Source organism: Bremia lactucae, linkage group LG10 (genome assembly GCF_004359215.1).
Source record: "Bremia lactucae strain SF5 linkage group LG10, whole genome shotgun sequence".
NCBI classification, from domain to species: Eukaryota; Oomycota; class Peronosporomycetes; order Peronosporales; family Peronosporaceae; genus Bremia; species Bremia lactucae.
In genome coordinates, this window is record NC_090619.1 from 1,919,946 (window position 1) to 1,934,903 (window position 14,958).

At 45.6% G+C, this 14,958-nt stretch overlaps 3 protein-coding genes across 3 annotated transcripts; 1 reads left to right on the top strand and 2 right to left on the bottom strand.

Annotated features, from left to right (window-relative positions):
* Positions 1 to 1,651: 1,651 nt before the first annotated feature.
* On the bottom strand, positions 1,652 to 4,236 carry CCR75_005903 (uncharacterized protein; the record flags this gene model as incomplete). Its single annotated transcript, XM_067963977.1, has 1 exon — positions 1,652 to 4,236. One exon carries the CDS (start codon positions 4,234 to 4,236, stop codon positions 1,702 to 1,704), a length of 2,535 nt encoding a protein of 844 aa, XP_067814678.1. The 3' UTR covers positions 1,652 to 1,701.
* An 86-nt stretch (positions 4,237 to 4,322) lies between these two features.
* CCR75_005904 (uncharacterized protein) lies at positions 4,323 to 5,842 on the bottom strand. The gene is made up of 3 exons (XM_067963978.1): positions 5,393 to 5,842; positions 4,703 to 5,319; positions 4,323 to 4,620 (listed from the first exon to the last, which is right to left on the bottom strand). Exons 1-3 carry the CDS (start codon positions 5,806 to 5,808, stop codon positions 4,505 to 4,507), a joined length of 1,149 nt encoding a protein of 382 aa, XP_067814681.1. The 5' UTR covers positions 5,809 to 5,842; the 3' UTR covers positions 4,323 to 4,504.
* Positions 5,843 to 14,059: 8,217 nt separating this feature from the next.
* Positions 14,060 to 14,251, top strand: CCR75_005905 (uncharacterized protein; the record flags this gene model as incomplete). Its single annotated transcript, XM_067963979.1, has 1 exon — positions 14,060 to 14,251. One exon carries the CDS (start codon positions 14,060 to 14,062, stop codon positions 14,249 to 14,251), a length of 192 nt encoding a protein of 63 aa, XP_067814680.1.
* Positions 14,252 to 14,958: the final 707 nt, after the last annotated feature.

The following is a 14,958-nucleotide window of genomic DNA, read 5'->3' on the forward strand; positions in this document are numbered from 1 at the left end:
CTAAACCATCGATGCTTTAGAAAAGCATCGAGATAGAAATCTTCCTCAGCGCGAAAGTTCTTCGCGCTGGGATCAAGGCCATGTAGCTTTGTCGCAATAAATAAAGGATATTTATTGTGTGGAGTAGTTTCTCCAGACAAGCTATTAATGAGCCTTTCTGGCAAAAGCCACGGCTTCTTTTCAGGGGCGAGATTAGACATTTTACTGTCATCACTCCCCTGAGTGGTACCCGCTGAGGTAGGGGTACCACGAGGACTTTTCTTACGATGGCTTACGCCACCGTCGTCACCTTGCACAGAAACACGTGCAGGTGATCGTATGGGAGACCGTACGAAAGATCGTACGGGCGATGAGGGATCATCCTCATCGTCGGAACCAAATAGACTGTTCACACGTCTATCGGAATGAGCCGTCTCATTCGAAGGCTCATAATCAGCCGCCTGACGGGTATCAGGCGACTGTTCCATCCTCCCCGAGTCGGCCATTTCGTCCGACTCGCACTCATAATCGACCTCTAAAGAGGGGTCGTACTCACGTGGTGAATCACCACGTGCACTCGCAACACCAAGTGTTGTGCGAGTGGAAGACACTACGGTAGACGGAACGTCTACCGCAAGAGATAACAATGCGTCACCCGCGGCTGCACGAACCGCAGCCGAAGGTTCAACACTATCCTCACCCCGCATGAATTGTTCCTTCATGCGATGGAATTTAAAATGATGGATCTGACCAATCAAAATCATTTTAAAAATTAAGTGGTCATTTAGCGACCACTCCACCTAATGACATTCAGAGTGATTGTCGTTTAAGGGAGGGGTGATGTAACGGGGTGTATCGTTACATGAAATTAACAATAAAAGATTGTTAATTAATATTATCCAAAAGGTAGATAATATTTGGAGGAAATTACTTTAAATAGTAATTTCCTGAATTCTTATCCATAAATAGGTATAGACCATTATGTCTATTTATTCCGCAGACTAATCAGCTGTAGAAGTAATCAAAGAGAGTTACGAGATAAGATAGATAAGAATTCATTTACATGTTTAGTATTAGTTTATAGTTAAGACAACATTTACAAAGATAGATTAACAAGACACTTAACTATATTAATACAGTTTTCATTTTACACTCTTAAGCTAACTTGCCTTAAGAGAAGTCTTCCTCTATACGTACAGTGTACGTCACCTAACGAGAGGCACCACTCACATCTGAAGCAGTGTGAAGTGGACTTGTACTGAAACAGTACAAGTCGCAGTGCCCCGTTTCAGTAGATACAATGGCCTATATCTACCAATGGATAAGCTTTCCGAATATTACTACGAAATGTAATATTTTTCTAATATTATCTACCTTTTAGATAATATATTAATTAACAGCCTTTGAGTTAAAATTTCATGTAACGATTCACCCGTTAGACTATCATCTCGCTATCTACTGCCACAGGCTCTCGGCCTTGATCAGTCAGGACCATTATCGTATGACTACTTGTCATTGTCCTTTCACCACACCAGTCTCTCCCTTTATGTCACCTAACTTTTTGTCGGTACACTTTCAACTGTGTTTGACAGGACATTAGTTGAAGTGTAAGCAACTTACTGAGTACTATTTTTACATATCCCTTTCTTTAAGAAAAATGATCGTTTGACAATTAGAACAGATCAATATGTTTATTGCTTTGCGAACAAAGGTATCCGTGTTTTACTCGTTTTCGCTCTCGAAATCGGCGTCGTTCTCCTCAAGCGAGCCAAGAATATTAGCCATACCCTGCTTTGTCAGAGAAGATTTTATGTACTCTATGCCAATATCAGAAATCATGTTCGCGTCTAGCTCTAGACGCGTAAATGCGGTCTTAGATGGGACAAAGGAGTCGACAATAGCAATCGCACCCTTTGCCGTAATTTCGTTACCGCACAGCGATAATTCCTCAAGAGCCAGAAGGCTGTTAGAGCCTAAGGTTGCTATTACTTTCTTCAGACCCTTAGAAGTTATTTCATTTTCGTCCAGGCACAAAACCTTCAGAAGCGACTGAGACTGCAACAATGGAACAAGAGCCTCAATGCCTTCATCTGCAAGCTCATTGCCCGACAAGTCTAGCTGCAGTAATTGAATGTCGCTCCTTAGAAAAGCCTTCACCACCTTCACGGCTCCATCAGCACACAGCGAAGCATCGCGCAACTTTAAGTACTGGAGGTTTCGTTGCTTGCTAATAGCTTCTGCGAGCTGCGTCGCACCATCACCTTCAAACGAGCAGTCACTTAAGTCGAGCGACTTGAGGTCATACAGGTGCTTATTGATGCTTCGTGCCATTTGCTTACTCGCGTCTGGACCCGCACGAGCACTGGCATAACGAAGTACTGTCAACTTTTTGCATTGCTCAAGAACTTTGGCCACTGCAACACAGCCATTGTGGCCACTCATATTATTGTAAAAGTGAAATTCTTCCAATGTCGAAGGGGCATTTAAACCATTTTGCAGTACTATTTTCTGGGCAATCACACTGGCAGCAGCAGCAGAGATACCGTTGTTGCAGAAAAAGAGACGGCGAAGCTTTGGCTGGGGGATTAAAAGGTCGAAGCAGGCGCGGACTCCCTTTTCACCAAGCGCGTTGTCACTCAGATCAATGGCATCCAACTCATGGCCACGAAGTGCGTGACACAATATAGAGAGAACGCAAAGTGCCTCATCTTCTGGGCGACCAGCAATCACGTCCGCCAAATCAACGACTTTAAGATCACTCTGCAGGCGTGACAGGAACGAATCTGCAATAATTTTTGCGCCAGCGTCTGTATAGCTCTTTCCACGCAACGAAATGGATTTGAAGTGCAGTGGTGTACAATCATTCACATGTATCCCAGCTTCTTCAAGCAATTGCTGGGCACGTGTAGTGTCGACAACTTCACGGCTCTTGTTTTTAAACTCAAAGCTCGCGCCCGTTATGAGAGTCGCCTTGCCAAAGTCCGCCGTTATATCCTCGATATCCATATCCTCCTTATCAGACTCTTCTTCTTCGTCATTGTCCTCCAAAGAGCCTAATACGTAATCCCTATTCTTTCGCGCAAGAAGTGATTTGATGTGTGCCACACCGCTGGTTGATATCTGGTTCCCATCGATACTCAGCTTCACGAACGCTTGCTTATCAACAACAGCTTTAATTAGGGCAAGTGCTCCAGAGGCGCCGATTGCATTCACGTTGGCCACCACTTGCTCAAGCAGCGGTGGTCCAATTTCTAAAGCCTTCGCAATTATCTTGGCGCCATTGGATCCAATTTCATTTTCCTCCAACTGTAAGATACGCAAAGCGGCACTGACGCTAAGCATCTTTCCCAGCGCTTGCATACTTTCGATTGTCAGGTCATTACCTGACACATCAAAATTTACAAGGATTTGGACAGCACCGGCTTCTATTAGCGCTGTGACAATCGCTATTAAGCCATCATCCTCAATAGAAGCATCCCGGAGATTCATCTCTACTAAATAGGGCATGCGCTTGACTGCCGCTGCAATCGCTTTGCCACCGTGCGCCTTGAATGTGTTGTCACTCAGATCAAGTTTCTCGAGCTTCTGGAGCGAGGCCAAAGCCTGTGCAAATGTCAGACTTCCTTCTCTCTGAGCACGGGTAGCTGAGAATCGCAGGTCTTTAAGAAGTGGTGCCAGTGGCAACACTTTAGCTAACGCTACGGCTCCTTCATCTCCACTCATATTATTATAGAAATGAAAGGTCTCGAGCTTGGTAGGGGTGTCGGGACCACGAAATAATAGCACCTCCTCGACAATGACGCTCGCAGCTGCGGCCGAGATGCCGTTATTGCAGAAGTAAATATGCTGTAGGTGCTCCTGGTGTTGCAATAGTCCAAAACAAGCGCGGACCCCCTTCTCGCCAAGCGCATTGTCACTGAGGTCAATGCACGTCAGCGTCTTTAAAGCACCCAGTGCGTCGCACAGAGTGGCCAGTACCTGCAGCGCTTCATCCTCCGTGCGGCCTGCAATCATGTCGGCAAAGTCTACGCTCGTAAGATGCTCAAAGGCACCGAGCGTCTCGAGGCGCTTTAGGAAAGCGGCGATTACCCGCGCCGCCTCTAGTGTGTAGCTCTTGTTGCGTAGTGTAATGTGCGTAAAAGCTGGTGGAGGGACTTTTGCCTCGGCGACTGCATACATTCGTACAAGCTCATGAGCGCGTGCCTCCGTCACGAGCTCGCGGTCGCCCTTAAACGATAGCACAGATTTGGATGCCATGTCTTAAAGCCAGCTAGCTACTTGGCATTTGTATGAGACAACAGGTACCCATTTTCTTTGGCTGACGTCAAATGGCTACATACCGCTTGCGAGGGATGATTCAATTTATTGTAAATTATTAAATTTGTCAACGAACTGTGACATGCAAAAATGCAAACTACTAATAAATACGGCACGACCGCCGCTTGTACCAGTATAACATTCCGCGGATTTCGACGCGTATTAAAGTGTCTGCGGACTCCCACAATAAACGGCACCTTAATCCATCCTACTTAAAAAAAAATTGCACTGTCTTCTGCATTGACATTGCAATCTCTCGCAGTATGGATTTACTAAGCGACTGGAAGTGAAGAAACGACGCGCACATTAATATCTCGCCGGATCCTTAATCCACAATTAAAAAATAATGAGCGCACATAATTTCTTTCGTAGAATACAATAATACAATAATTTCAGCATATCGTACCCTCTGAATTTTCTGCGTCAAATTCGCAAAAGCGAAATGTCTCTTGCGATCTGTCGATCACAAAAAGCAGCGCCGACACAAGCACAATGATTGATACAATAAAAAGCGGCAAATAAGTAAACACCCGCTTGGTCCAAGCCGTATCGATCGCAATAAATGGATCTTTTACAAACTCCTCTGGCTCTTCAAGAAGCGCTTGTATTACATTCGCATCTACTTCAGCCCGTAAGTCAGCGTCACGCTCCTCACTTTCCTGGTGAAGCGGCTTGTTCAAAGCGACAGCTGAATCGGTCTCCGAGTCTGCAGACGCCTTAACAGCATTGACGCTTTCCACGCTGTTTGGCATGTACATGGCGCGTTCACGCACACGTTGCACATCATACTGCTGCTGCACCACAGGCGCGTAAATATCCACGTTATCGTCCAGGCCGAGCTGTTTTACATGATAATTCGTGGTAGGTCCATCCCATACGCTCTTTTCCTCCTCTTCCTCGTCTTCTTCCTCCTCGTCCTCCGCAGCTAAATTCGCTGCTTTCGCTTCCGTCTTTGATTCCTCCGCATCATCAATGTCAAGCTTCTTTAGCATGGGACGTTCCTCTACTTTCGGACTCTCCTCGCTAATGCATCAACAAACATACTCACGAGTCTGTCAATTTCCAACAAATTATATCAGCCTGCGCAGCGCCATACCGTTGCGCATGAGCTGATAAATCAGCTATCGGCATCGAGCGAGCCACAAACTGTTGCGTGGACACTGAACGCGTCGTGACCTGAATCGGCTGCTCGACTTCAGCCTCGAGCTCGGGCTCTGGCATAGCCGAGAACCTGTCTACCATCCTACGAGCTATTGAATTCTTCTTTTCCGCCCGATCACTTCCTACGTCTATCACCGTCTTGCTCTTTTTACTGCGAAAGATTTCGTCGGATGTGGCCAAGCCCTTCCGCTTACCGCTCTCCTTCTTGCCGGTCACCCGCGCGACGGCAGCATCAATGCGTTTCTTCTGCTCTTGAGCAAGTGCTAGGCGCGTGATTTCTAGCTTTGATAGCTCGGACGCATTCTCGCCGCTGCTAAAGCTCAGGCTGCGATCGGCGATCCGGGTGGCCATCTTCGCGTGACTAAGGTTCGTGCGTTTGTGTTTAGTGACGTAATGAGGGTGGGGAGATTGAACTATCCGAGTTGCTTTTTCGAAATTTTAAACTTCGTTTTCCCCTCGCCGAACACATACAAACTCATGTATAACGCTAAGTGTAAAGGTGTCCTGTTACAAAAATATTATTTTCTTTAGAGGAAATAAATAAAGAAGTTATATAATATTATCTTTATAGATTTTGATTTATCAGTGTCAATATACTAAATTTTGTATGACGCTACAAGACAGCAGTTCTGTTGATTGGTTGATTTAAGTTTAAATTAACACCGTCAATCGTTTCAACACACGGTAAGGCGGTGCGCAAGGAGGCGCTTTTTATACTTAGTCCATTCAACGGCCTACGCAGGTTTCATTAAACGTGGACATGTTAGATGAAGAAAGAGGGAGCCTTCAAGCCCCTCCAGAAAATTCCACGCAACGCGTGAAAGGCTCACTCATTCAAGTGACCTTGAATGGAGAGCGATCGATCGTTGGAGTTCGGCCGTAGGCCGGCCAGCGGTTTGCGCCATGTTGTTCACTCTACAAAGAGATGAGCAACATGCGGCTATAGCCGAGTTCATACAATATCAACTCAACTGGGCCCAAGAAAATAGAATCTTGCTTCGCCAGCAAGGCTTCTACACACAGATGTGTTAAGAGAACAAGGGGCTAAACAGCTGGAACTGTTAAGACAGCAGCATTAATATGCAATAGCGCGCCAACGCTTTGCGACAACTCGAATGCTTAAAGATAGAACCTTTAAGCTTAAGGCAGTCGAAGGGACTCCCTTCTAAGATGGCTCGTCGAATTTGACAACGCCATTGCAGCTCGCGGTCTCAATGAAATGCGACGAAAGTGAATTTGGCATGTCCAACATAGCCGGACGTGCAAATCTTGGTCTTTAGGCTCAAGCTTCACGATCCATTTTCTTTGGGTCGTATGACACGGCTCAGGCAAACCTTGAAGCCGCCACGTGCCGAATTCGGAGCTCAAGTAGAGCTCATGGATTTGAAGAAGAGAAGCGTGATCTACACGCTTATGCCCGACATACACGATACTTGTAAGTATCCTGAGCCAACCAATAGATGAACGAACGCAGGTAACTGTGTTTATTGAAGATTTTGTAGACCGCCCTGTCAAGACTCACTTCTTCCGGCTCGAGTTAGAGTCGCGTGATCAAGCGATCTATATAGCGGAACAGGATGATTTAGCCTGACACAAGATTTCGTCCACTCTGGTGCTTATCGGCCAATTAGACGACTAGAAAACGGAGGTCCAGAACTTATGGACCAGGAGTATATATAGAGCGAAAAACCCTGCTTCACATTACAAACGATTGTAAAAATGCAATCGTTCTCAAACGACGGACCACTACGCATATGAGTGTAGTGCCTCACGCCCAGTGCCTAGAAACACTGAGAGAAACGATCGACCTCCCGGTACGAATAGCGGAGATCGAGGATCGCACGCCGTTGCAAAATCGCAATGGCGAGGCGGATCGTAACAAACGGTCGGGGCCAGAAGGTGCGGAGCGCTCTACTGATACAACAATGTCAAAAGTATTTGCAGGTCTTTTGACAAAAGTAGCTCCTCACACGTAACTTTGTGTGCATTTGTCCCAGGTGGTGAGGTTATCCTCATAACCTTAAAATTATAGGGGCAAGATTACTGCCACTAAAGTTCCTAATCGATTGTGAGGCGTCGAGCAACTTATTCGACGCCAATCGCTAGAAGATCGCAGACTGACACTCATTGAGAGAGATACATCTAACGAGGATGACAGTGCGCCTAGCAACGGGTGCATCTGTAACAGTAAAGAAACGTGTTGGAATCCAATACACTTAAATGGTAAACAGTACGACGACGATCTCATCGTACTGGATTCGGATAACAAATTTGATGTCATCCTTAGATTACCATGGCTCAGGAATACGAGCCATGCATAAACTGGCAGCATCAAACCGTGCCGATGCCTGCCTCTCGTTCATGAGATGGTCATCTGGTGAACGTCTTGGAGCGCCCGCAAGCGTGTGGGATGGCCTCACATGTCGTTCGGTACTGCAGACCTCAGTGTGGCTACCCATTACACTGTGAAGCGATTTCCCGACGTCTGTGCACGAGCACAGGCAGCGTCGAAATTCGACCACACAAATCAGTTGGCAGTATGAACAAGGATGCTTGCTACGAAAGCGACATCCCAAAACATTGAGACGCCTGTCTATAAGAGACAGTGCAAAAGTCTTAGGTCGACTGGAGAGTCGAGCGTATAGGATCTCGCTGTGGTATTGCAACCATAGCTAGAGGCAGTTGGGGAGGTTACTCTCCAAAATATTTTTGAGAGATTATGTCCCCAATATTTTGAGGGATTACGTCCCCGGAAACCTGTAGTTAAAGGTTGCCAGGTATAAGCTCCTTATAGGAAATGGAGTTATTTGATTACTTAATAAACAACGGATCAAGTAAGTCGCTATAACCTTTATCTGATAGCGCCTCCGAAGTCTAATTCGTAGATAACTCAACTGCCAACGCTAGAACCGAAACAGCTCTTGCGTGATCTGCGAAGTGGCAAAGTCATGCAGATCTGCGTGCTTGTCACAGACAACAAGTGCGTGGTCGATATTCGGTTGGCAATAGTATTTCCTGAGAACAAATAGGTTCTTAGCAGCCTATTTATAAGTGTAAGAACCAATAGGACGTGGGTACGAAGTGCTTCAACGTCCAACAATCCGTCCATGGCTCCGCTAAAAAAGACGTCATCAAAATAACTTGGTTCAAAATCCCGCACCGATCTAAACAGATTGGTTACACATCTGTTATATGTTGCAGGGGCATTACGAAGCCCCTGTGGCATAATTAGTCACTCACATAGCATTCTGCTGAAAGTACTTACTGCTGTGCACAAGATATCCTGTTAACGCATGTGGATCTGATCGAACCCATTCATCAGACTGCTCTAGGGGAGCAGGCCATACCCCTAAGGAGGCAAACTCCCTTAAAAAACCTAATCGGAAGACGTGCATCTCTTCTTATATGGGCGAAGGGATTGAGAGATTACAATTCTTATGTGAGCACGGGAAGCGCTTGTTTTCCGTTGGACCTGAGGAAGAGGATGGGCTCGTTGTACTGTTGAACGAGACCCGGAACGTCCATCATTAGTTTGGAATGAAGCGCCCAGCTATGATGCACTCTCGCTAACAAACGAGATAACACGTTTGGACCCCATTAACTCGCGGTGGTTCAAGAAGTGTTTGACTAGAAAACCCTTCTCACCCCTCGAATCCGTCATTAGATGTGGAGGGGGGGGGCTGGTTCGTTTCACACGTCGAAACCGAGTCATCACCGTGACTTGGGTCATGACCTCCGGTATTGACTGGTGAACGTTCGACGTTCGACAATGTTAGTCGAGAACGGTTTAGCCGTGCGCAAGTTGTGGTTGATCAACTGGCGAACAATGGTACGCATCAATCCCTTCGAGACGAGCTGGTGATAGCTCTTTAAGCGATTTCAACCTTGAAAAGGTAGTGTTACTTCTGGTCCGTGAGAACCAGACTGTGTCCGGAAAAACTTTGGCGGATGCCTTAGACCGTGCCGGTATGATTCGAAACCAGAATCAGCCTCATACTGATGGCACGGGCGGAGACGTTCAACGTAAAACGTAGGATGCGTACGCATCCTACGCGTTGCAGTTGAGGTCTAATATATCCAATAAATTCAGGGCTAGTGTCGTTAAAGCCAAATTATGCCAAAATTGAAATTCTATCTCTTATCCAAATTGAGGACTATATCATTAACATCAAATGAAAGTATGTTTGCTCTACCATTTTTGTCAGAGTTTCGTTTCTGTCGGTCTACCGCATCAGCGATGGAATTTTGTAAGAAACGGACCACTGCTTCTCGAGCCAGCAGTAATTCTGCTGCTGACTCGTTTGGTTCATCTTTTAATTGTGCCTGTGCGCACTACGGACATGGTTGATGTTATTTTCCTCTTTGGTGAGAGCATTATTGTTCTCACTAATATTATTGTTCTCATTAAATGTATTGTTTTTGATGCCGAGTTCATCAGAATCATTATTATCAAGGTTAGCAATGGCGTTATCCCAATTACTGAGCTTGTCCTCTTAGATGTTAATTGAATTACCTATGGTATCCTTCGCATTAACTCTTAAGTCAATGCGTGATGAGCAAGAGCTATATTGTTCCTTGCACGAACGAGTCCTTCTCCCCTTAAGTAAGAGCAACTCTCAAACAAGGTAGGTATATGTGGATGGCGTAAGCATTCACGAAAAATGGTATATGCTTTGTAGAAGCATGCACTAAATTGTTGACCGCAAATTCTACCACTGGCAAGAACTCGCTCCAATTCGTAGGAGATTGGAAGTATCTGCAAGGTATCTCTTCGAGGATATGTTTTGCACGTTCTGTTTGACATCTGTGGCAGGATGGTCAACCGTTGACATTTTTTTCAGTGTTCCACGTAATTTGAACACAAATTGTTAAAACGCCGCCGTGAATCGTGGATTTTGATCCGAAGTCAGTTCATGAAGTAATCCGTAGAGTCAAAAAATATTGAGTCAGCAAAGACACAAGCACAGCCTTCGGCAAGATCGACCCCGCCACTGCAACAAAGTGATTATTTTGCTGAATCGATCTACGAACACAAGAATACTATTTTTTTTGTGGACGTCTTCGGAAAACCCGCAGACGAAGATCATTGATAGGGACTGCTAACACTCTGCCGGAACAGGCAGAGTTCGTAACGGAGCACGGGATGAAGAACTAGGCTTCACCCGCTGACAAACTTCGCTAACACGTATGTACTTGCGCTCGAATTCATACGGGCGATGCCAGTATAAATCGCGGTTTACCGTGAGATAAGACTTCTCAGCCATCTTATTGGTGTAACGTGACACTCAAACATGATTCGTAAGCGCAAATCATTATGGGTGGCGATGACGAAACGAGATGTGTCGCCGGCAATGGCTGCGTATTACAGTAAATCATGTTTCCATCTGTTCGAGATCGGTACAATTCCGACCAACCGTTCAAGGATAGTTGATGGATTCATAAGGTGATCCAACAAACCTTTAAGAGCTTTATCTTCGTGAAAAGATCTTCTGACGTCGTCAAGAAATCTTGACCTCGGAGCACTTATTGCTGCACTAGTAGCCTTATACTCATTGTTGATTTGCGCAGTCAGCCTAAAATCGGGCTGGCGCACAAGGGCATCAGCGACAACATTAAGTCGTCCTGATTTATACTCTACGGAGAGGATATACTCCGCGAAGAAAGACAACCATCTCGCCATTCTGTGCGAGAGCTGTGGACTGTTTTCGGCCGTGCGTAAAGACGCATGATCTGTATATACAGACCATGCGTCTTTGCTGGTCGTTTTGTGTAGACGTGAGTTTCTCGATATTCCGGACATCTCAGCATGTCCAGAATATTGAGAAATTCACGTCTACACAAAACGACCAGCTAAGAAGTTCACTTCTCGAAGGTGAAGATACAGCGACTAGATTGATCACTCCAGTAAACGAGATGGAAACGGAATTGTGTACAAAGCCCGAAGACGAAGACATTTTTGAACGCGCGATGCTTATGGTACTCGTGCAGCCAGAGAAAAGGCAAACAAGAAGGTTTAAGGTGAGGAAACACATACTAGACCCTATCGACAAGCTCGCAGCTGTGATAAACAGCGTAAGATACGCTGACCCGGAGGACTATGGGCAGACTATGTGCAGCAATCAAAAGGACAAGTCGATCATTACTATCAAGGAATAGCTCGATGTCTTGGACAAGAATAAAGTATGGCCTGTGGTAGTGCCACCCAAGGGCAGTCACGTTTTGCACATCAAATGTGTTTGAAACCCCGATGGCACCATTGAACAATTCAAGGCCAGGCTCGTAGCCTATACACAACCAGCATCTTTTCGGCATTGATTACGGACTTACGTTTGCGGCGGTCATATTATTAAGCACTGTCAAGGTCATTCTTGTTTATGCGCGTCGCCGGGAAGTGCCGAGAAAGCACGGAGATTTCCCATCGCCTACATTAAGGCAGACATGGACAAGGACATGGATATTTCCCTCGTTTTTCACAAGGAACGAAATTTCCTGACAGAGTTACTAAGGACTTTGTCGTGGATAATGAAAAAGGACTGGCTCTACGACTTGTTGAGTCTATGTACGGGCTAAAGCAGACCGGCAGATTATGGAGTCGGCTAAAGCATGATAAACTGGAAGAAGCTGGTTTTGCGCGATGTACGACTGGAATGTGCTTGTAGACAAAGCGTTTAACATCCCATATGACAACCGTTCGCGTCTACGTTGATGATTTGCTGGTAACAGCATCTCTATCGCGCTGATTCAGGATTTGTTTGTCTTTGGGTACCTTGTCGATTAAGGACCTCGGGGATGTACGAAAATTTCTTGGTATGCGCATTGAGCTGGATAAAAATGATGTGTGCACGTTGAAGTAACACGCAGCAATAAAGAGCTTTTGGAACAACTTGGTCTCGCTGTAGATAATGGTGTGCATAGACCAATCAGTGACAAGAGCTACGATGCAGACTGCAAAGATGCAAAGCTTTTCGAGCATGTGACCGAATGCGGGGACCAACAGTGCGGGATATCCCGTCGCTCGTTGAAAGCCTGCTGTGGATCGCCGACTGCACCCGACCGGACATCAGCTTTGCGGTGCATAGGACAACGCGGCGTACACACCAGCCAACCGGGAGCAACTGGAAGCTTACCAATCGACCCTCAAGCAAACGAAGACACTGATTCTGGGGATGGATGTGACCAATAATTTGGACAACACTATCGTTTCGAGCTGTTGGAGCGAGTCTGACTTCGCTGCAGACAAAGATGATAGATGTCAGAAAGCGGTGGCGTTGCTACTACGGATGGTGCAATCATGCATTGGGTCTGTAAGAAACAGACAGGTGTGTCCCTGATAACTATGGAGGCGAAGTTTAAGTATGCCTCACATGTCGGACGTGAGCTTTTTTGGTTTGGGTGCTGGTGTGCGAGCTTGGTTTCAAAGTGGCATAATTTATGTGCATAATGATGAACAAACCAGCCGCGATCAGGCAGCTGGAATCTGAAGACAGCATGGCAAGCGCAAAACGCGTGGATATACGGGTTAAATTTATTCGATAACGCTTTTAAGGGGTTCGTCAAGCCCGAGTACGTGATATCTTGATTGATTAAGGCTGGCCTGCTGATCAAGTCACTCCCGGCGCCAAGAATTACGGAGCTGCGCGATCTTGTTGGATTGTGCTAGATTTGGGGTTGTTTGGTTGAATGAGGCGTCGAGTCGACGACTAAGGATGAGTACATCGAATTATTGATTTCGAATGGACCGTTACGAAATTGGCGCTAATCGCCCATTCTCGGATTTGAATAGGTTACGTTTAGCAAGGCTGGTTGTGAAAGCACAAGGCATGGAGGCAGAGATTGCTAAATAAATTCAATTCTATTTTTTCCTTATCGACCTCGTGTGTCTAACAATAAAGACCCTTAGCAACTGTTAGCAGAATTATCACGTCACTTCCAGACGCTCGGAGGGGCATTATGTATGGTAATATTGACAGTAATTTCTATAGAGATGCTACTCTTTATTATTTTTTATTATTCCTGGTATAGATAATAATAATTACCTAACGGGCTGCCTTGTTACAATCTATTACTTAACGCCATATCAATAGATGGCCTAGGCTATCTACAGTCGGAAAGAGTATAATTTTGCTAAATTTTTCGAAGAAGGATTGATAATTGAGCTTTTTTCTAGAAAATTAAATAATTAAATATCACAACATATTTTCGGTGTCTCCGGCGATGTGTGATCGTACCGCCTTCCGCGGGTATCGATCCACATACCTCCCGGTCCCAATTCCAGTGCTTAACCACTCGACCACTGAGGTCGGTAACGTTTAGGCCAGCGCTATAGGTACCTCTTCCCCTTGCTGTGTACCGCCACGTTCGAATTATAGCCAATCAGAACGCATAACAAAATAAATGCCCGTGACGTATGCACACTATATAACACTGCTTCCAAGCTTTGTAAGCATTTTTACGATTTATTCTTAGGAAACGTTATCCATCCACCACCCAAACGTTAACCATCCACCCCCCAAATTAATTTTGATTGGCTGTAATCCACCCTTCTGATGGCTACAGTTAGAGGTGAGGTACATAAAATTGTGCTTCTGATTGGTCAAAGAAAATGAACGCAGCTGTAAGAATGCTTCTTGAGCGTGTGCTTGCGGTCTCCAGTGATGTTGTTGTCAGTGATTCTGTGCGAGCAGAGACGCGAGGTCGGCCAACAGGGTCAACACGCCGCTTGCCATCCGCGTTTGAGCTCGCAGATGCAGATGCTAATCCTGCACCTCGTCGACGCTGTAGACGGTGTTCCTAGTCAGGGTACAATGGACGTACATGCCACACAGTTTTACATGTAGATATAGATCCAGTAGAGAATCTAGAAGTAGCAAATGTGTAAATTAGACCATTTTTGCACACATTTGGCAGCAATCACATATCCCTGTGATGTTCCATGGGCCTTTAGAGCAGCTTGACCCTCATCAAGAGAAGCATGTGCAATTGTGGGGGGGAGCAAGGGTGTTAATTTTGTTATAGTTGTTGTATGCTCAGATTTATCTCGATGACATTTTTGTCCAAAGTCGTGCGAGCAGGGTCGGTCGGATATGGAAAACCATTTAGACCATTCGCGAGCAGTGCTCGACTGTATGCGCACAAATAAATTGTATGCCAATGCATCTAAATGCATTTTTGGCGCAGACAAAATTCCTTTTTTAGGATGCTTGATTGGCAAGCGAGGCCTTAGAGCGGATCCCGCTAAGGTAAAAGCCATAGTAGATTGGCCGGTTCCTAACAAACAAAAAGGATTTGCGTAAGTGGTTGGGTCTCGCCAATTATTTACACAAATATAGCGAAAATTAAACTGATATGGCTAGGCCATTATCTAATCTTCCTAAAAAGGATACAGAATGGTGCTGGACTAGCACCGAAAATTATGTTTTTCGAGCAGTTAAGGATAGTCTTATCCATGCCCCGATTCTGGCACTGCCAAACCCAAATTTGTCTTTCAGTGTCGTCTGTGAC